The 20,573-nt window shown below is 40.5% G+C and overlaps 11 protein-coding genes and 1 non-coding gene across 12 annotated transcripts; 7 read left to right on the top strand and 5 right to left on the bottom strand.

Annotated features, from left to right (window-relative positions):
• Positions 1-23: 23 nt before the first annotated feature.
• Positions 24-2,849, bottom strand: MIL1 (Mil1p; the record flags this gene model as incomplete). Its single annotated transcript, XM_018132215.1, has 1 exon — positions 24-2,849. The coding sequence occupies one exon, from the start codon at positions 2,847-2,849 to the stop codon at positions 24-26; it is 2,826 nt and encodes a 941-aa protein (XP_017987207.1).
• Positions 2,850-3,099: 250 nt separating this feature from the next.
• On the top strand, positions 3,100-3,744 carry AW171_hschr42094 (60S ribosomal eL22 domain-containing protein; the record flags this gene model as incomplete). Its single annotated transcript, XM_018132216.1, has 2 exons — positions 3,100-3,189; positions 3,394-3,744. 2 exons carry the CDS (start codon positions 3,100-3,102, stop codon positions 3,742-3,744), a joined length of 441 nt encoding a protein of 146 aa, XP_017987206.1.
• Positions 3,745-4,030: 286 nt separating this feature from the next.
• Positions 4,031-5,062, top strand: BMT6 (25S rRNA (uracil2843-N3)-methyltransferase; the record flags this gene model as incomplete). The annotated part of the gene is made up of 1 exon (XM_018132217.1): positions 4,031-5,062. One exon carries the CDS (start codon positions 4,031-4,033, stop codon positions 5,060-5,062), a length of 1,032 nt encoding a protein of 343 aa, XP_017987205.1.
• A 204-nt stretch (positions 5,063-5,266) lies between these two features.
• Positions 5,267-6,167, top strand: MOB2 (Mob2p; the record flags this gene model as incomplete). Its single annotated transcript, XM_018132218.1, has 2 exons — positions 5,267-5,289; positions 5,369-6,167. The coding sequence occupies 2 exons, from the start codon at positions 5,267-5,269 to the stop codon at positions 6,165-6,167; spliced, it is 822 nt and encodes a 273-aa protein (XP_017987204.1).
• Positions 6,168-6,437: 270 nt separating this feature from the next.
• Positions 6,438-10,256, bottom strand: RPO41 (DNA-directed RNA polymerase; the record flags this gene model as incomplete). Its single annotated transcript, XM_018132219.1, has 1 exon — positions 6,438-10,256. One exon carries the CDS (start codon positions 10,254-10,256, stop codon positions 6,438-6,440), a length of 3,819 nt encoding a protein of 1,272 aa, XP_017987203.1.
• Positions 10,257-11,005: 749 nt separating this feature from the next.
• Positions 11,006-11,077, top strand: AW171_hschr42090. The gene has a single exon. It is a non-coding gene; the product is annotated as a tRNA-Gly (tRNA).
• A 227-nt stretch (positions 11,078-11,304) lies between these two features.
• Positions 11,305-12,848, bottom strand: TUB2 (beta-tubulin; the record flags this gene model as incomplete). Its single annotated transcript, XM_018132220.1, has 2 exons — positions 11,305-12,642; positions 12,837-12,848. 2 exons carry the CDS (start codon positions 12,846-12,848, stop codon positions 11,305-11,307), a joined length of 1,350 nt encoding a protein of 449 aa, XP_017987202.1.
• Positions 12,849-13,239: 391 nt separating this feature from the next.
• Positions 13,240-14,055, top strand: PER33 (Per33p; the record flags this gene model as incomplete). The annotated part of the gene is made up of 1 exon (XM_018132221.1): positions 13,240-14,055. The coding sequence occupies one exon, from the start codon at positions 13,240-13,242 to the stop codon at positions 14,053-14,055; it is 816 nt and encodes a 271-aa protein (XP_017987201.1).
• Positions 14,056-14,479: 424 nt separating this feature from the next.
• Positions 14,480-15,094, top strand: YPT1 (Rab family GTPase YPT1; the record flags this gene model as incomplete). Its single annotated transcript, XM_018132222.1, has 1 exon — positions 14,480-15,094. The coding sequence occupies one exon, from the start codon at positions 14,480-14,482 to the stop codon at positions 15,092-15,094; it is 615 nt and encodes a 204-aa protein (XP_017987200.1).
• A 310-nt stretch (positions 15,095-15,404) lies between these two features.
• SND2 (Snd2p) lies at positions 15,405-15,833 on the bottom strand (the record flags this gene model as incomplete). The annotated part of the gene is made up of 1 exon (XM_018132223.1): positions 15,405-15,833. One exon carries the CDS (start codon positions 15,831-15,833, stop codon positions 15,405-15,407), a length of 429 nt encoding a protein of 142 aa, XP_017987199.1.
• A 454-nt stretch (positions 15,834-16,287) lies between these two features.
• Positions 16,288-18,025, top strand: ACT1 (actin; the record flags this gene model as incomplete). Its single annotated transcript, XM_018132224.1, has 2 exons — positions 16,288-16,297; positions 16,905-18,025. 2 exons carry the CDS (start codon positions 16,288-16,290, stop codon positions 18,023-18,025), a joined length of 1,131 nt encoding a protein of 376 aa, XP_017987198.1.
• Positions 18,026-18,498: 473 nt separating this feature from the next.
• AW171_hschr42084 (uncharacterized protein) lies at positions 18,499-20,400 on the bottom strand (the record flags this gene model as incomplete). The annotated part of the gene is made up of 1 exon (XM_018132225.1): positions 18,499-20,400. The coding sequence occupies one exon, from the start codon at positions 20,398-20,400 to the stop codon at positions 18,499-18,501; it is 1,902 nt and encodes a 633-aa protein (XP_017987197.1).
• Positions 20,401-20,573: the final 173 nt, after the last annotated feature.

Here is a 20,573-nt window from a genome sequence, read left to right as displayed (position 1 = left end):
GTTAACATTAAACATTAAAAACTTTATATATCGTCCGCGAAGGCAAATGTTAGCTGTTCCTCTTTTGAAGCCTCTTTCCTAGTCTCATCAGGGTCGCTATGAACTGAGTTATTCGGTGAAACAGGATTTGTAGCGGATTGTGCTTCAAGTTTATGGCTGTCCATATTATTAGTATTAGGGATGGGGCAACCTTTACCGGCGTGTAGTGGCATATCTTGAACCACCATATCTTTTAAGTGTTGCAGCTCTTCTACCAGTGCGTCGTTGTCCACAATAGATAAATCTGTGTGAGCTTTTTGTTCTGATGTACCTACTGTAGTTGTATTACCAACATTGGTTGTCTGTTTCTGGTTTCCCTTTAACTTCTTTTCGTACATCTCTTGCCATTCTTGTTTCTTAGGCTTAAACCATTTTGGAACCCAACCAACTTTAGCCTTTTTAGATTTTTTATTTGTCAATTTATTTTGAGCATCCTGCAACTCTGTAACTAATTTTCTTTGCCGTGCCACTTGCTCTGGATCTGGGGAATCATCAATTTCAGTGAACTCCTCACTAATAACAGAAATGCCGAGTTTTTTCAAGAGAGATGGAATGTTCTTCCTATATGCCATATGGCCTTCCACCAGCTCAGTACAATTCATGTTCTCAATGCCTTCTACTTCGGTAATAGGTGAAATGCCCGCAACTCTTTGAATACCACCACCAGTAGCTCTAAATAAATAGCCTAAGACCCAATCTCTGTCTGAATAGCCGTTCACAAACCTACCACTAACTGCAGCACGAACTAATACCATCTCATCGCGATTATAAACCATTGGAGAGCCAAATAGATAAACATCTTCGACTAACCCAATTGCTCCCTTTTTACTCAGTTCCAAAAGACACGAGTAAATCACCCTTGAACCAAGCGAAAATCCTACAAGTGAGCAAGGCCTTCTACCAAGGTTGCGAGCCATCAACGTATCAGCAAGTACCAATCCGGCTGCCCATGCTCTATCTAGCGACACGTTCCATGGATTGTCAATAATATATCCTAGTTTTGAAAGCAGGTTTGGCACTTGGATCGCAGCTATTAACGCTGTAAGCACCGTTGCGCCAAGAATCTGCTGTATTGTCTGGGTGACTATCTCACTAGCTAGGATATTTATTGTTTGCCCAGTGGATTTTAGCATGTCTGGCTCCCATGATAATGAATATAAATCACCTTCGATTGGATCGACAGGGGAAAATGGTAGTCTAACGTCGTCTGCTTTGCCGATCATCCAACCTGAAACGCTTACCATTAAATTAACTCTTCTATTGTTGTGTAAGGGTTTAAATTCAAACGTTTTGACACTACCCATTCTTCTGCTCATCGCCTTGCGGCCAATATTGGCCCCAATAGCTGTGCTAGAAACAGCAACAACGGTTGTCCCTCCAACTCCCGTCAAAAATCCGGTCGCACCTCCAACTCCTATGGTGGATAGTCCGGCTGCAAGACCTGCGCCAATAACCGGAGCAAGCAGGCCGCCTGACAATCCAAGAATAAGCGATCCACCGATAGTTGCAAGACCGACGTAGGCAAGTTTTTTCTTCCTTTTCTCCTTTCTTCTACCATCCATGTGTTCTTTCTCATCCCATACTTGCTCCTCTGTAGACTGCTCCAGCTCTAGTATGTCTGTGACCTGCTTTTCAAATTCACAGATCTCCGTGCGTGAGATATCCAAAACGCCAGCGAACTTTATTAACAGCGTCCGCGATCTGGCATCGTAGTTAGAGTCTTGTACCAATAACAGGAAAAGATCGCAAATTATAGTCCATGCAACGTCAACTTCTAACGTCTGTTTCGTGGTAACCTCTTCAATATCGCCTGCTAAAGAAATGCCATCAGTACCCTTTGCCCAGGGGTTTTCAACAACACGGCTGGTTTTGAGGCACTTACACAAGGCTGGTAACTCAATTCCATGTAGGGACAGTTTCTCAACCATCTCTATCTCCTCAGGTTGAATATCCAAATGAGCATACATTAAATTGCATAGAGTACTCTTCCACTCCGCCATCCTCTTTTGCAAGTTCTGCAGCCGATGGGCAAGTTTCTTGTCGTTGGTAACGTTCTTCGAACATATACATATTTGCGCGAAGTACGTACACATTTCATTTACTAGGACTGATACCGCGCCAAGGTATGCAAACTTCTCCTTCTCGGTAAGCAGAGTTTTTGTGAGCGACAGTTGGTCTTCCGCAGATCTTGCCGCAGTATATGGGGCATCTGAGCCTTCGATCTCACCACTGGACCCTGTAGTGCCTAGAGACGTCATTGAGGAATCCATAAAACGTCTACCAAACAAGAAGTCGGTTTTCTTGTTGGTAGCATGAGCTCGCTGAGCTTGTTCCTCCGCAGCCGCTTTTGTATACCCGAATGTACCCTCCCTAGGATGAAAACCTGACTCTTGAGTCCCAGAATTATCTGTTATGCGAGTTGTGTCAGCTAATTCCTGGGTCTTTGTTGGTACGGCAAGCTCCCCTGAAGGATCGTAAACATCGTACGAAGCAATTGCAGGCATAGTTTGCCATTCCTCATCCGATGATGACCTTGTATCTTCCCCAAGGGTACCCTGTTCTTCCTGTACCCATGCACCAGTGATTTCTGGCTCCCCAAAAGAATCATCATCACTTACTAAGTCATCCGAATGATGCAATTCAGCATCTTCAGCGCCCTCAGCAACCTTATCCTGTTTATTATCACTTTTATCAGAAGCAACGTCATCAACGTTTGGTTGCTGGGAAACCGCGACTCCCTTGGTTAGTATACCCTTACAAATTCTCAGCTCCCGCAGTCCTGATGTCAAATCCTCATCACTTTTACTCATATCTGGGACCACAACAATAACTTAAGCCCCTAGGACTACTATCTTATTGTCATCTAACTAAATACTTGAGTTATATAAACGTTGTTTATTACTCCCGGTACTTAAAATCAGTATATAAATAGCGCCAATATGTTGAGACTGCTGGCCCGTACATCTCAATCTACCATCCGTACATCCATACTTCATGTATCACGTGCGCATTGGATCTCAGACGAAGAAAAAAACAAGCGCTCCCATCAGCTAGTGATAAATGAAAAAAGCTGAGTATACATTGAACTTCAGCAACCTTCCGCACACACCACTCACTGCAAGATATCCAACTCGAACAATGGCTCCAAACGTATGTGATTAATCGTGCCATGGTATTGCTTATTAGCAGACCATTCTTTGGAATCACCTATACCCTATTATCCGCAATTAGCGCTAAGAAATAGCTATTCTGTTTGTTGATTATTCACGTGCTCATTGAGCTTTTTTTTCGTGATTGTTAATAGCAGTAGGCTTCCAAATTGAAGGGTAGTCCAAATACTAACTGTTTTTATAGACTTCTAGAAAGCAAAAGATTACCAAGACCTTCACTGTCGACGTTTCCTCCCCAACTGAAAACGGTGTTTTCGAGCCATCCTCTTACGCTAAGTACTTGGTTGAGCACATCAAGGTTGACGGTCACTTGGGTAACTTGGGTAACGCTGTTACTGTTGAAGAAAATGGTTCCACTGTTACTGTTGTTTCTACCACCAAGTTCTCTGGTAAGTACTTGAAGTACTTGACTAAGAAGTACTTGAAGAAGAACCAATTGAGAGACTGGATTAGATTCGTTTCTACCAAGACCAACGAATACAAATTGACCTTCTACCAAGTCACTCCAGAGGACGAGGAAGAAGACGAGGAATAAAAGCATTAAATAAACTAGCTGTATTATAGGCTTTATTTCTGTTTAATAAATTCTGGGTTTTTTTGACGGATGGTGCTTCTTCCTGAGAAGACTTATTCGCAGCGGGTATCTATTTAGACTTGTTTAAGGTAGCAATATGAATGAAAATGTAAATGACATCGAAGTTTTTCTCTGATCATGTTTCACTCAGGTTGCTATTCGTGGGAGCGTTTTTCTCCTCTTATAACACCTGCTCAGGCTTTCCAGTACAAGCTTTCTGTCAGAGAGATGCATATAATAGAACGTAATGGCGCCTGAGACATCTGGTAAGAAATCCACGGTGCTTCCAGTACATCATAAGGAGACGCTTCCTCCTCAGCAAGTGCTAGACTTTTTCAAAATTGTGTTTAGCGATGAGCTTTATGGAACGCACGCTGAAAACTTACAAGAGATCATACAAAGTGTGAAATCCAACTTGTTTAACAGGGAATACATAGCTGCATTTGATTCTGAGCTTAAGCGTTCCTCATACTGCTGCAGATGGTCGTCATCAAGAGCAGTTGCATATTCGTCTCTCTTTGCCTCATTGCCTAGCATAAAAGATGTCCTGAGTTGCGCCAATCTTGATATAGATCAGAACCTTGCTAGCTCGCTCGAAGCACTGTCTCTAACTAAAGATGAGCACGGGAAATCTTCCCAGAATAACATTTTATGCATCGGAGGTGGTGCTGGTGGAGAACTTATAGCTTTTGCGAATCTATTCACATTGTCAAGAGATTTTAGCTCCAAATTCAAAAAGCAGACTTCCCAAACTAGGAAAACCAGTCTATATGTAACAGTCATGGATATTGCAGACTGGAGTCACTGCATTAGTAGGATAGATGAGGTTATAGGTACGCATTGGCTACACGATGAGCGCAAATACTTCAATGTCAACTTTCTCAATAACGATGTCCTTACAATGACACATGATGACCTCAAATTATCCCAGATGGATCTTATAACTTCATTATTCACTACCAATGAGCTTTTTCTTGAAAATAGGGCTAGGGCTTTGCGTTTGCTGCAAAGCTTCAACAATCACTGCAAACCAGGTTGCCTGCTACTAATTGTCGAAAGTGCAGGAAGCTTTTCCCATATTACTATAGGGACGAAGAAATTTCCAATTCAATTTCTCATTGATACAGTACTTCTTGGCAAACGCGGAGAAGAAGTAGACGGACACTGGGACCTAGTTTCACAAGATGATTCTCTGTGGTATCGTGTAGATGAGAAATATGACTATCCATTGAAACTAGAGAATATGAGGTTCTTTTATCGATTATATAGGAAGAAGTAAATCAGCAACTAAATGGCCATTATTATCTTCATCTATGGCTGTTGAAGCGTTCCGCATTGTATTCAATCGTCATCGAGAAGAGCGACATTGTGATCACGTGGCCTCGGGCTTAGGTTTTAATCTTTTTTAGAAAACTGTATGTTAACAACTGACTGTACGACTTCTGCTCATATAACGCAGTAAACGATCTTTAGCCCATATATCATGTCGTTTATTAACTCATTGAAGTATGTTACAACCATAAGCCTAATCGGATCTTATCCAACAACCTGGAGTGGTTACTAACGTTTCTAATCTTCATTAAAGAGGTTTTGGCCGAACAAGTAAAAAGAATAAAGGCTCTCCAACTAGAACTTTCCAAGCGACAACTGTTAATTCGATCTACGGTACTCCTCAAGGTAATGGATCAAGGCTGTCGCTGAGGAAAGGTAGGTCGCCTACAAGACGCCCAGCTGTTAGTCAGGTTCCTCAGTCACAACAACAGCAACAACAAGTAGAAAATGATTCAATCCAATCTCAAGAGGTAATGTTTCTAAGCGAGCCATTTGTTAGGACCGCTCTGGTAAAAGGTTCTTTTAAAACCATTGTACAACTTCCAAAATATGTCGATCTTGGTGAGTGGATTGCTCTCAATGTATTTGAGTTTTATACGAATTTGAGCCAGTTTTACGGAGTTATAGCAGAATACGTGACGCCTGAAGCCTATCCAATGATGAATGCGGGTCCAAGCGCTGATTATCTATGGCTGGATGCAAATAATAGACAAGTTGCACTACCTGCTGGGCAGTACATAGATTTGGGACTAACGTGGATAAACAACAAAGTTAACGACAAGAACTTGTTCCCTACTCAAAGTGGACAACCATTTTCAAAGAATTTCCTAAGAGACATACAACGAATAATGATCCAGATGTTCAGGATTTTTGCCCATATCTATCACCACCACTTCGACAAAATCGTTCATCTGTCACTTGAGGCTCACTGGAACTCGTTTTTTGCACACTATATCAGTTTTGCGAAAGAATTTAATTTCCTAGATAGAAAGGAGATGTATCCACTTGAACCATTGATCGAGAGTTTTGAGATGCAAGGCAAGATCATCTAATAGCAACTTTCGACTTCGGGTATTCTAAGTGGACCTTGTCCTTAGCCATTATCTGGAATATAATGAATATAAAGGACGTAGGTGATTCATTCAATCTTAACCGGATTTATATATTACATCTTTCTATTTACATATCCAGGTTAGCGCATTTATTTATAGGACACTTTATAGTATGGAAAGGTGTAACAGTAATTTTCATATACCAACTGGAAACCGCCAAAGCTAGCAATGATAGGTTACTGGTACGAGTTATGTGACAAGTTTATCATTTCAAGAGAAAAAGTATTTGCTGTTAAGCAATTCCTTAATATCATATTCCCCTTTTGGTGGTACACTGCTGAATTTCATTGGGGCTAGAATCATACAGCTGTTCGAGACAGAGTAGGGAACTTCATATTCCGCAAAGTCCTTACCCTCCAAGAATGAAATAGTTGTGACCATTTCCTCTCCCTTCTTATTTTCTATAGGATCCAAAGACCGCAATAATTTTAATCTTTCCCTCTCCATCGAAATCTCATCGGCGATGGTAATTTGTCTACCTAGTTTATTTGAGATATCCCGCCTCAAAGCAATTAATCCAGATCCAATTTCAGATGACTTCTTGATGTATTTAATCTCCACATAATCTGCGTAACGCTCATCAAATTCATTCTTTAATCGCTGGATTAAGTCAACGCTGTACATTCTAACAAATTCTTTTCTTAATTCGTTGTTCATTGTATCAACATCACTGGCGTGAGTCCAGTATGAATCGTGGACTGCAGCAAACCTTAAACCATGTTTAGCAGATGCAACTGCCGATAACAACATATGCGAAGCGTCAAGGGAATGTATGAAGTTTGGAGGCAAACCAGCAGTTTGACGACGTCCATTCACTGCATTGATAGCAAATGGATCGGAAATAAATACAGTTTGCAAATTCGTCCTAATTTGTTTTCTCTTTAAATCCCTGTAAGGTTGAACCACTGGCAATCCTAGAGGAGTAGTCCAAATAACTGATGTCATCATCATAGAACTGTCTACTTTCCTTGACTTGTCAAGTTCTAGATCCAACCTCACAGATCTGGAGATTTTTTTCGCACTTTCCGCCAACCAATCTTGAATTAAGTGAGCAGCATGGAACAGTTCACGAATACTAGCAAAAACATGTCTGGCCAGATAACGTGATAAAGCATAACAGTCCGCATCTTCTGGTAGCTCGTCCTGCAACTCTTTATCAATCTGGGCTGCTGCACCGATAAAAGTAACACCATAGACGTTAGTCATCACAGTACGTTTAACGATCTTTCTTGTAATTTTATCTTGCAGCAAAATCGCCTTATCATCACCTGCCAACGCTGCCTTCTTTAACCTTTCAGTGACTAGTTTCGCAACATGTTTATAAACATCTCTGGGTTTCTCACTTGGAACAAGATTAACTTGTCGAGCACCCTCAAGATCACCACCTAGTGCTGCATAATGCTGCAGACCATTACAGGAACCGTCCTGGTGTACAGGTTGGTGTGAGACAAAGTCTTCGGGATTCTCTAACTTGTAAGCTTCATTAAGTTCAAGACATGTTGCTAAGCATTGCCATGGTTTGTCAGCCTTTTTCCACCAGCCCTTGCCGTTAAGTGGGTTTTCAGCAGATTCTTTGACATGTTCTAGATTATCTTCAGTGAACTTAATACGATCTTCAAATGGAGCTTTATCCATACCATAAAGGTTGGCTAAATGGATCTTCAACCATTTCAATCCCTCAGGACCTAACCGTCTACCATCCCAGAAAAGTAAAAGGGACCTACACATGTCATTACCCAAATGATTGAAATGAGGAGCTATAGGGTAAGCACGTCCTCTAAAATCTAAACTATGAGGAAAGTAAAACTTTTCCCCTAAAAATGCTCTTGCAATCTCTAGCTTATAATTAGAGTCGCATCTTACAGACCTATCAGAACGGAACTCGAGTGTTTTAAATTTACATTCGTTCCTCCAGTGTTTTAATATTAACGGATCTGCATCTCTTGGAGGTCTTGGTGGTAATTCCACGTCCTCTTTTTGCGGAGGGATATCTAAGAAACCTTCACCGCTATTCCAAATGGTTGATATTATATTCAACATCGTTTTGTTTACAGTCCACGGAGTATCACCCAAGACATTCATCCCCTTGTAGACATTGTCTAGTTTATCCGAAACGGCTTTTAGGTATGCAATTTGCTCCGGCGAATCCCTAGTCCGAATTAAAGTCGTTTGTGTATACAGGTAGCCTCCGGAATTCCACGACGTCCATGGCCGTGGCTTAACCAGCATCGGTAAATGTTGAGGTTGAACACTGGCGTTCAATCTTTGACCGCTTAATGCAACTGTTAACGTCGTGTGGAGCTTTAATACTCCAATCTTACTACCAACTCTATATTGAAAGGTATGACAAAATGCCGGTGCTTCACCGTGAACAACTTCATTAGTGACTGGATCAGTACCTTTAACAGGAACTTTTGCAACGTGGATTAACATAGATATAAGCAGAGAACCGATTTTAGCCCTTATAGGATGAGGCCATAAAAACTTATGCTCCTCAACTTTTGCTTGTCTGAATGTCGATTTTGCGCTCTGAACTAACCTCTTTAACTCCTGAGAATTTTTACTGTATTCCTTAAACATCTGATTTTCACTGTTTAGAACTGCTTCTGATCTAAACTCCATTTCCACAGCTTTTCCTACAGAAAGCACTGCCCTTGCAGTTCTCATACCACCAGCAACGCCACCAGTAGAATTCAATGCTAACAATTCCAAAATGGTGATTACACACATTTTTTCTGGTTTCAATAACAGTAAGTATGGAGCATACTGTGATCTCTCCTTATCGACGCCTTTTACGTTGCCATCAACTACATCCTTACACATCCTCATTTCTTCCTTCAGTAAGGGAAGCATTGCATGATACCACTCCCAAAGTCTCACGTTGAGGCTCTTATTGATGTTTAAATCACCCCTGTTCTGTGATGCTTGGTATTCACGTTGCCAACGTTCTTTAGCAGCATCTAAAGATCTATTCTCCAAATCCCGCTGTCTATCTTGATTAAATTCCTCCAAAAAGTCGTCAAACGCTTTGCGCTCTTCAGGAGTCTTTAATGTTTTGTAAATATCAAAAAAGTTCGCGCTTTGATTTACAGGTTCACAGGCCTTCAAAAGTGGATCAATTACCCTACTAAGTTGTTCTTTTTGATCATCAGTAATGGAAAGACCTAATAAACTATGTTTAACTGCACGCAAACCAAAAGTTCCGACGGAAAGTAACTGTGCAGCATCTTTCTCTACCGAAGATACTTCTTCTTCTATTTCAGTATGTTCTGCAGATGATTCCTTATTTAGTGTAGGGTCTACAATCGTTTTTATCACCAAAGATGAAATCGATTCTGGCATATCAGAAACAGCTATTACACCTAGTTCCTTGTATAAGGACTTATAATCATTGATAGAAAATATCTTAATGTTGCTCATGATCGACTTTGTCCCTTTCAGAGCCATTTGCAGAAAGACTTGAATATTTTCTCTGGCTATCTCTTTCGTTGGGGAGTGAGTTAGTGCATGACGGATCAATATAGCCAGAGTAGTATCATTGTAACTGCAACTTGTGAAATTGTTTTTGAAGTCGTTAAATACTTTCTGTTTCAAATTATCAGTAGAAGTTTCCATGTCGCAATATTTCGTTAGGTATCTGTTATACTCATTAATAAAAAGATGACGATGAGTTTTCAGCTCATACAGAGACTGCAATATTGAATAGGACCTATCAATATAATTAGCCGACAAACAAGCCTCAAGTAAAGACCATAACGACATTGCAGTACTCCGCTCTGCAGACTCGACCGCAGCGAAAGAAGAGTCAAAAGGAGAAAAATCCGTGTATACAGAAGCCTTAGCAGACTTTTCAAACCCTAGATCCGCAGACGCTCCAATAATCCCACCAGAACTAAAGTTGGCTTTTTGCTGCAGCGTGTTGAATCTTGCATAATGCTGAAAAGGTTCGACATGTGCATGATGACATGATAGAGAAGACACAACCTTGCCCGATCTAGCCTCTTTTAGAAGCCTTGGGTATCTCAACATTCTGAGATGATTCTAAGAATTCTGATATAACGCACGGTTAAGTTATGGAGTATCCCTCTTCTGATGATGATTAATATTTTCTAAGATGGTCTTAAAATTTTCATACTGTATATTCTTCTCTGAAAAATATTACGCTATTCGATTGTTACTTTTTGATCACCAGACTTAAAAAGAAATAGAAACGATTTTTCGGAATCAAAGTCAAGGTAACCGCGGATGGTTAGTTGTTAGAGGAGTTCAGTACCGCAGTTACAATACAAATCAACAAATGTGTCACGTGATCTGGTCACATGTTCAGAATATGGCAACAATAAATTATAATGGTTCTCGTACGCCCAGTATCTCCTAATTTTGAATCAGTGATTTGGTTGAAGAACCTCTTAAATTATTTAGGTCCACCTCAAGTTATGTTGATGCTTGGTAAAAAATTAGGATAACTGTTGAGAATAGAGCTGAATGGAATTAACAGATTAAAGTTTTTTAGAGATCACCGTGAAGGGAAACCTATCATTTGCTGGCAGCAGTCCGCATTCAATACTGGCTATCAGATCTCATTCTTGTTTCTTACTGATCTACCTAGATTAATGTTTTTTATAACATATCCTTAATATTGAGAAGTCATTCACTGAACGGATGTCATTAACATGTTATTATATACGACATCCTAGAGTTTCTCTTAGGTTACGTTTAAGAAAGAAGTTACAATTGTCCTTCACGTTGGAATGGAATTAACACTATAACAATAACTTGGACGGTTAGTGTAGTGGTTATCATCCCACCCTTCCAAGGTGGGGACACGGGTTCGATTCTCGTACCGTTCAATTTTTTAGGTTGAAATCAAAACCAATGTTTTTGACATTTCATAGAGACATAACCAGTCAACCTAATTATATAGCTGATCACTCCTCCTTGGATGAAGAATAAGATTATTAATGAGATAATAACGATAATAAAAAGGTATCAATAATAAAAAACATTACAATATAGTGGTAATTTTTTTTTGTTTGGGGAATGGCTGGAAAATGAAGGTACGCAATTACGTGCTAACTTATTCAAAGTTCTCGACCATTTGTTGCTCATCGCCGTAGTCTAGTTCCTCGTCGTCTTCGACAGTAGCTTCTTGGTATTGTTGGTATTCGCTGACCAAGTCATTCATGTTAGACTCGGCCTCTGAAAATTCCATTTCGTCCATACCTTCACTAGTATACCAATGCAAGAAAGCCTTTCTCTTAAACATGGCACCAAATTGGTCACCCACTCTCTTGAATAATTCTTGAATAGAGGTGGAGTTACCAATAAAAGTTGCAGACATATCCAAGCCCTGTGGTGGCACGGAACAGACAGCGGTTTGAACATTATTTGGAATCCATTCTACAAAATAGGAGGAGTTTCTAGTTTGAACCTTATGCATTTCATCCTCAACTTCCTTGACGGAGACCTTACCTCTGAAGAAGGCAGCCACGGTGAGGTATCTGCCGTTTCTTGGATCGGAAGCAGCCATCATGTTCTTGGCGTCAAACATTTGTTGTGTCAATTCTGGCACAGTCAAAGATCTGAATGATTGTGCTCCAATAGAAGTTAATGGAGCATAACCAACCATAAAGAAATGTAGACGAGGGAAGGGAACCAAGTTGACAGCCAACTTTCTTAAGTCGGAGTTCAATTGACCTGGGTAACGCAAGGAGGTAGTAACACCAGACATTACTGAGGAAACTAAGTTGTTTAGATCGGTATAAGATGGTTGTGGCAACTTCAAAGTTCTCTGGCAGATATCATATAGCGCTTCGTTGTCAATGCAGAAAGTCTCGTCAGAATGTTCAACAAGCTGGTGAACAGATAAAGTCGCATTATATGGCTCCACGACAGTGTCGGAGGTTTTTGGAGATGGCACAACGGAGAAGGTGGCCATCATTCTGTCAGGAAATTCTTCACGAATTTTAGAAATCAACAAAGTACCCATACCAGACCCGGTACCACCTCCCAAGGAGTGCGTAATCTGAAACCCTTGTAGGGAGTCACACCCTTCGGCCTCCCTTCTAATCACATCCATCACAGAGTCTACCAATTCTGCACCCTCAGTGTAATGGCCCTTGGCCCACACGTTACCGGCAGAAGACTGTCCGAAAATGTAGTTGTCCGGCCTAAACAAATTACCGATGTTGGAGTTACGCACAGTATCAATCGTACCTGGCTCCAAATCAACATTAACAGACCGCGGAACCCACTTTCCAGAGGAGGCCTCGTTGAAGTAAACATTGAGACGCGCCTTCTGCAGGTCATCAGTACCCGCATAAGTACCGTTAAAGTCTAACCCGTGCTCGCCACAAATTGTTTCCCAAAATGCGGCACCAATCTGGTTACCACACTGACCAGTAGATAAATGGATCTAAAAAACATCATCTGTTAGTACTAACTCAAACTCTATTGACCCCATGAAGAACTTTGCCATTCAAAATCACCAATTGATTGTCTGCAGCTCGTAAACCTCCCTATAAACAAAGCTAAACATCGTATCTCTCAAAAAACAAAGCGCATCATAACGGCCCTCAAACAACTCCTTATCTACTAGATCAAACATACAATTTCTCTCATTACTTCTTTCCAAAGATATTCGCTGAACCTATTTTACGTCCGTGTCTTACGGAATGCTAAGTAGTTTGTTTATATAAATTACTTATGATCTGTATATTATCGCAACTTTTACAATCTAAGATTTAGGTATTTCTTGTTTTGTGAATTGTTTATTATTTGCCACAAAAAGGGATCCAACAGTATAGGCCGGGTAACGACGCGGTTTCTGAAGCAGGTCACAGGATGCGATCAGGTCACGGCAAAAACGGTAGGGGTTATGGTGATCATGTGACTTACCTGTGTCAAAGGATCTATAGAAGAAGGGAAAAACTTCCCCCTACAAAAGAAGCTTCCCATCTCGAGCACCCCCACCGTAAGAAAAGTGATTAGTTGTCCTCATAGCGAAAAGTAAATGACAAGGTCCTCTCAAAGCGTTAACGGGAATTTTAACGCGCGTCCTGTCGCGCCTTTCGTCACAGTGTTGCGCTCAAAACTAAAACAACCTCAATTTTACTGGTTTCTTGGCCATTTTCTCACGTTGTACCATTATTTTAGGTACAGTTTTTCTTTTGCCCAATCTTCGTTTAGGAAGCAGTATAGTTCAGTTCTTTTCTACATTATCATCACATATGGTATTGTTCTATATCAGTTCTACAAATCAGGTCAATTGAAGGTTTCGACGCTCAAATCGCAGTTGCAGACGCTGGACAATCTGCAGTATTTCGTTATGACGTCGATCCTGTGGTGTTGCAGTGGGGCCAAGGTGATATCTATGGCTATGTTGTCGCCTGTAATATTTGCATTATTTCACTCTCTAAACTACTTCAAGGAGAACCTGTTGCCATTTCTTCCTCTGCATCCGCTGTTGAAGACGTTTCTAGCGGACAAGATCACATTTTTTATCACCAACTACAATGAGAAATGCCTCATGCTTGCACAAAACTCGGAGTTTATCACCCTGTTACAGGTAATAATGTTACTTCCTATTGATTTTTTCAGTCTACTTTGGAGATTTAACGTCACAAATCTATTGAAGCTTACTGCAGTCGCTACATACGCGTGGTTTTTTAAGCTGCGCTACATGCAATCGCCGCAGATGAAGGCTATTGTCCATCAATACGATATAAAGGCTGATCAGTTGTTCCAGCAGAGAGCTCCGCAACTAACACTGAAGTGGCAGGGCATCAAGAGTCTATTAATTAGATTTTTTAGTATTATCCCTATTTAGGGCACCACAGCAAGCGCAACAGATAGACTTATATAGTTGACTCGGCACTGACTTATTATATATCTACCTTAGATACCACATCAATATCCTATATTGCATCTGTAGTAAGTGGTTTACTGCTGTAGTTTTAGATTCTCTCAGGCGTGTCTTGGCTGGTGAGGGCATAAAATGTCGCTATTGACGACGCTATTAAAAGCTGAATTTTTATCTTTTGTGGCAAAATTTTAGGGAGCTATGTGTTTATTATACCAAGAGGTCTTCAAGGCAGTTCTCCTAACACGTATCATTACTACTTTAATTGGTTAGCACAAGCCACCCGTACTTAGCAGACTAAACGAGACTCGCTTTAAGCAATAGTGATATTATAAGCGTAATCAAGTGATTAGTGTTGTAATAGTACAGGTAAGACTATAAAATAGGGACGATGAACGGCGAATACGACTATTTGTTCAAGCTTTTGTTGATTGGTGACTCTGGTGTTGGTAAATCATGCCTTCTACTGAGGTTTGCCGACGATACATATACTAATGATTATATTTCTACAATTGGTGTTGACTTTAAGATTAAAACAGTGGAATTGGATGGGAAAACCGTGAAGCTGCAAATTTGGGATACCGCAGGACAGGAGAGATTCAGGACAATTACGTCGTCCTACTATCGTGGAGCCCACGGGATTATTATTGTGTACGACGTTACGGACCAAGAATCTTTCAACAATGTCAAGACGTGGCTACAAGAGATCGACCGTTATGGGACAGCGGGGGTTGTAAAGTTGTTAGTCGGGAACAAAAACGACTTGAAGGACAAAAAGGTGGTTGACTTCCAGTTGGCCAAAGAATTTGCTGATTCGCTTTCTATCCCAGTGTTGGAGACCAGTGCGCTTGACTCCAGCAACGTGGAAGAGGCCTTCTTGACCATGGCCAGACAAATAAAGGAGACAATGTCTCACCAGCAAAATGATACCGGAAAGAAAGAGGATAAGAGTGGCGTTAACTTGAAGGGACAGTCATTGACTGGCTCCAGTGGTGGATGCTGTTAAACTGCCATCTATCTAGATATTCTTTTTTTCAATTGGCAGCCTACCACGCCAACCTGAGCACAGGACTCCTGCTATAGTAGTATGTGTACATATTATTGTCATCGATTCTTCTTGTTATGGATCGCTCTCGTAGTCGGGTAGGTTACCGTCTTACGATACAATTTCCATACAACAGAGCCATTGCGCCGTATGTCTCGAATTTTCGACGCATGATGATCTAATTACCCTGTGCCTTTGTCAATTCAACTATTTAAATGGTTTAAATTACTCTAATACATTTTTCACTTATATATGAGCTGCGCGTGTTATTTTATTTACCACCTAGGGTCTTTCCAATAGACTTCTTCAAGAAGTATAGTTGGTAGGCCCAGTAGAATGGCCATATAAACATTACATACCAAAAGCCATTCGTGTTGAAAAGCAACTTCATCAGATCACAGAACAAGGCTGTATATATCATGTCAAACATAACTCCCGTAAGACCCCCAGACTGGCTGAGCTCAATGCCCACCTTAGTTACCTTGCCCCGCTCATCATACTTGGGCCTGCCAGTCTTTTCTAGCACATATATACACAAAAATGCAGGTAGGTGTAGCACCAAGTACCATAGCACTGAGTCTTTAGAGATGATAAGAGATCTGATAGCCGTTAACGCTAGTACAGGCATGCTGTACTTGTATAAAGCTGTTAGGACAGCAGAATTAGCCGCCGCCGTTTTTTTATCGGATTTACCTGCCATTTTGAAGCGTAAGCAACCCAGGTGTTCCTATACTTTTATCTCTTGTGTGTCTAGTTCTCGATACCTTTCAAAAACTTCTATATTTTGTTCTTTCTATTTATCTCCCTAAAAAGCCACCCCGTATATTTGAAACTCCGCGCTGCCTTTTAAATCGATTGTTGTCGTGATTTGCCCGCTCTTGGTCTGTGTCCACCCGCTTTCTAACTATAGGAGAGAATGGCTTACGCGTTGTGTTTGTTATTGACACCAATTGGTAGTCTTAATTTATCGTAGGTGGTGATATCTGGTGGCTGGTTGATTTTTATTTTCAAAAATCTTTTGGCCCAGTTGGCCTCTATTGCAATTTTGATTTCAACTAACTACTCGACACTTTTCCTCTTCAAGACGATTAAGTCAACTTGAAAAGAGATACGTTAATTCTCATCTACGGTCAAAACATTATATATCTATAAAAATGGATTCTGGTATGTTTTATTATTCTGTTTCCCTTTAGAGATCTGAACCGGTTCTTTTGTTTATCCCTACCTCCCCATTATTGTGCTTCATTTAGCACTATAAAGTTAGCAGTGTGAAAATTATAGAATCTTGGTGGATACTGAACAATCCATGTGAGATTCTGTAAATCATACTGGTCCCGTTTTAGTGGTTTTAGTACGATTTTCCATCTGTGTGCTCGTAAGAATTGCCAAAAGAAAATATCCGAAAACACCACTACATACGCTAATGTTACAAATGTGTCTTTGTCTAGGGTAATCGACGCTCAATTGGCTTCCTTGTTGTAAGCTTATTGTGCTGAGATGTTTACGACGCTATGATTCTAGAAAGTAGATCCATACACAGGGAGTCATAATTTCCGGTTTGCCACCTGAATTCACGGCACAGTTGGCGTTCTTAGCCCCTTTATTTTCGTTGTGCAACATGTGTGGTGTAGGGACGGTATGTCCGCTTAGGTAAACCGGAGGGATATGATACGTGCTCGTGCGACGCGATGTGTGGGTTGAGGTCGAAGAATCAGATCAGGGTCTCGAGAAGATCTAGTATGGAATAGTTTACTAACTTTGTTTTACGCAGGCGAAGTTGCTGCATTAGTTATTGACAATGGTTCTGGTATGTGTAAGGCGGGTTTCGCCGGTGATGATGCACCAAGAGCCGTTTTCCCGTCTATCGTTGGTAGACCAAGACACCAGGGTATCATGGTTGGTATGGGCCAAAAGGACTCTTACATAGGTGACGAAGCCCAATCGAAGAGAGGTATTTTGACCTTGAGGTACCCAATCGAGCACGGTGTTGTGACCAACTGGGATGATATGGAAAAAATCTGGCACCACACTTTCTACAACGAGTTGAGAGTTGCTCCAGAAGAACACCCTGTATTGTTGACTGAAGCTCCAATGAACCCTAAGTCTAACAGAGAGAAGATGACGCAAATTATGTTTGAGACTTTTAACGTTCCAGCTTTCTACGTTTCCATCCAAGCTGTGTTGTCTTTATACTCTTCTGGTAGAACCACCGGTATTGTGTTAGATTCCGGAGATGGTGTTACTCACGTTGTTCCTATCTACGCTGGTTTCTCCTTGCCACATGCAATTTTGAGAATTGACTTGGCTGGTAGAGATATGACAGATTACTTGATGAAGATCTTGTCCGAACGTGGCTATCCATTCACCACCACCGCAGAAAGAGAAATCGTCCGTGATATCAAGGAGAAGCTATGTTATGTTGCTTTGGACTTTGAGCAAGAAATGCAAATGGCAGCTCAATCTTCCGCTATTGAGAAGTCATATGAACTACCTGACGGTCAAGTCATTACCATTGGTAACGAAAGATTCAGAGCTCCAGAAGCTTTGTTCCAACCATCTGTGTTGAGTTTGGAAGCTGTTGGTATTGACCAAACCACTTACAACTCCATCATGAAGTGTGATGTTGATGTTAGAAAGGAATTATACGGTAACATCGTTATGTCTGGTGGTACTACTATGTTCCCAGGTATTGCCGAGAGGATGCAAAAGGAAATCACCGCTTTGGCTCCATCTTCAATGAAGGTCAAGATCATTGCTCCACCAGAGAGAAAGTACTCCGTCTGGATCGGTGGTTCCATCTTGGCCTCTCTAACTACCTTCCAACAAATGTGGATCTCAAAGCAAGAATACGACGAATCTGGCCCTTCAATTGTTCACCACAAGTGTTTTTAAGAAGCCTTTGTATCAAGATGTGTAGTGTGCTCCTACCCCTGCCATACCATCCCAAATCCTTACTGTCATTCACCGCTCATATATTTTAAACATTTTGTGTCTGCCATTATTACTCTTTATAATATATCTTTGAAGGGCTATTCTCTTCTGTCTTAAGAAAAGATGTTCTATAACCTGCTACCATCTGCACTTTCGTCCTTGCTGCACTCCTCTACTATCTTTCTATAAAATCTGTGAGGCCCCAGTTCTCCATGAAGGGTAGTTTTAATAGATATCTACATAATTTTAGAAGAGTTCCGTAAAGAATAAAATTAATTTCTTATAAAATAGAAGTTTCAAGTAAAATTTATATCTTGAGGATAGTCCTCATGCATAAATCATGTTCTTTAAAGATGAGTTTTATACTATAGTACTTGACTTATATTAATTTTTTATTTTTTTGAATTTGAAATTTGCATATACGTTTTAAAATATCAAACTACACCTCCAGCACTCGGCCGACTAGCGTAAAGGTCAATCACATCTCCGTTATTATACCGGTATCCATCATTTGTGACTGCCTCTTCAACCAAGACATCAGATAGATTACTACTAATCGTAGTTAATGTAAGCATCATAATTTTGTCTGATTGCAGTGACATCATTGGGTCACAGTGCTTTTCGGGATCGACAGATTTCGCTGATCCGCTAGGTTTTTCCGCTTTATTAGGTTGTTCCGGGATGCGTACGGATTCCGGTTTAAGAGAACTTTCATTATAATTATGAGTTGCTATTTTCGCAGCAACAGGGTTTTGTTGTAAGTACACTGGAGATGGTGCTGATGATCGGTATTTACCAGCTATAGTGTCATGGTCATCTAAAGAAAATTGATCTAGATTTGCACGTGCTTTAAGCTTGTAAACCGTTGGAATCTCACTAAATGCGTCATTATAATCAAAATCTGGAATGCTGGAACCTTTGTTACTTGAGCCCACCTCGGTCTTGCAGCTGCAAAGATCAAGTGCATTTTCTTGATACAATGCCAATGTTTCTGGAAAAGTTAACCAAACAACTATGGTGAGCACAAACGTCACTATCCCAAATAAAAGGAAAGTTCCCCATTTTAATGTTGACATCATCAATGGCGACAAAAAGGTAAGAGTAAAGTTAACCAACCAGCTGACTCCCATGCATACCGATAAACCTTTAGTTTTTATCACTGTGGGCAATATTTCATTAGTATATAACCAAGCAGAACAACTTAAGGTGCTTGCGAATATTGCAACAAAAACGAAGCATAGTGCAATTGTTATTTCACCCCCTTTGGGTGTTAGCTTCCAGACTAAAGCAGGGTTTCCATTGATGGGACTGACGTCGTAACCATACACCCACATTGAAAACCCTATTAGACTCATCACAAGGGCTAATGAAAACGAACCATTAATAATGAGCATTTTTCTACTTGTCTTGTCTAGAAAATGAAAGGGAACAAAAGTGAATAATATGTTGAGCAAGTAGGGCATACTTGCTGCATTCATTTTAGAGTTCCCATGCAAACCAGCCATTTCACATATATAGACCAAATAATACATTAACACATTCACTCCTGTGAATTGCACCAATGTTTGGATAGTTATACCTATTAGAACTTGTTTGAAATATGGTGGCTTTATTAGGTCTACAAATTTTGTTTTTGAAGTATTTCCATACATGTTTAATATCGCTTCTCTGTCAAAAGCCGACATTGATGCAGCGTTTAACCTCGAGAGGACTTCTTGCGCTTCGTTATATTGTTCGTTTGCAACGAACCATTTGGGAGACTCAGGTATTATAAAAGTACCGGTTATCAAAGCCAATGCTGGGATTATTTCCAATCCCCAGGATATGCGAAATGCATAGTGACTGTTGAAAAAGCGATTGAATGTCCAACAAGCCATATACATTAAGAAAATAGCAAATGTTATCGTAAGCTGCACTAAAACAGTAGCAATTCCCTTCCGATTTGTGGGAAAAACTTCAACTAAATATATTGAAGAAACCACCGACAACGATCCTACCGCAACACCTTTGACAAACCTCCCCATAGCAATCATGTATATATTTATTACAAGTACAGATATTGCACAACCAGCTAGCCATATGAGTGCTGAGCATCTAAAACACCCCAACCGACTTATTCTGTCTCCCATAAATGCAAAAAGAACACATCCAATTAATCCTCCAATTGGATATGCGCCTGAGACCATTCCCTGTTGAAATGGAGTTGGGTAGTTAAAGTACTCATTAAAATGTTTTGATCCAATGAATACAGCCATAGAAGATACATCAATTCCAAGTATCATTCCGACTACAATTAAGAACCCGGATATCTTGTGCAACTCATAAACCCGCTTCATGCTAATGTCTTGTAATGCCCTTAGTTTTTTATACTAGAAATTATTCGACTGATGCAAATTAATTAGCTATGTTATTGGATGCAAATAAGGACCCATCGCAACTACATAGAACTATTCTTTCTATTAATATCTATGTACTTACGACAGTATAGAGTATTATTGTGTCGCTGACA

The sequence above is a fragment of the Eremothecium sinecaudum genome, chromosome IV (assembly GCF_001548555.1).
Source record: "Eremothecium sinecaudum strain ATCC 58844 chromosome IV, complete sequence".
Taxonomy (NCBI): domain Eukaryota; kingdom Fungi; phylum Ascomycota; class Saccharomycetes; order Saccharomycetales; family Saccharomycetaceae; genus Eremothecium; species Eremothecium sinecaudum.
Note: the sequence above shows the minus strand (reverse complement) of the source record. Positions and strands in the feature narration are given on the sequence as shown.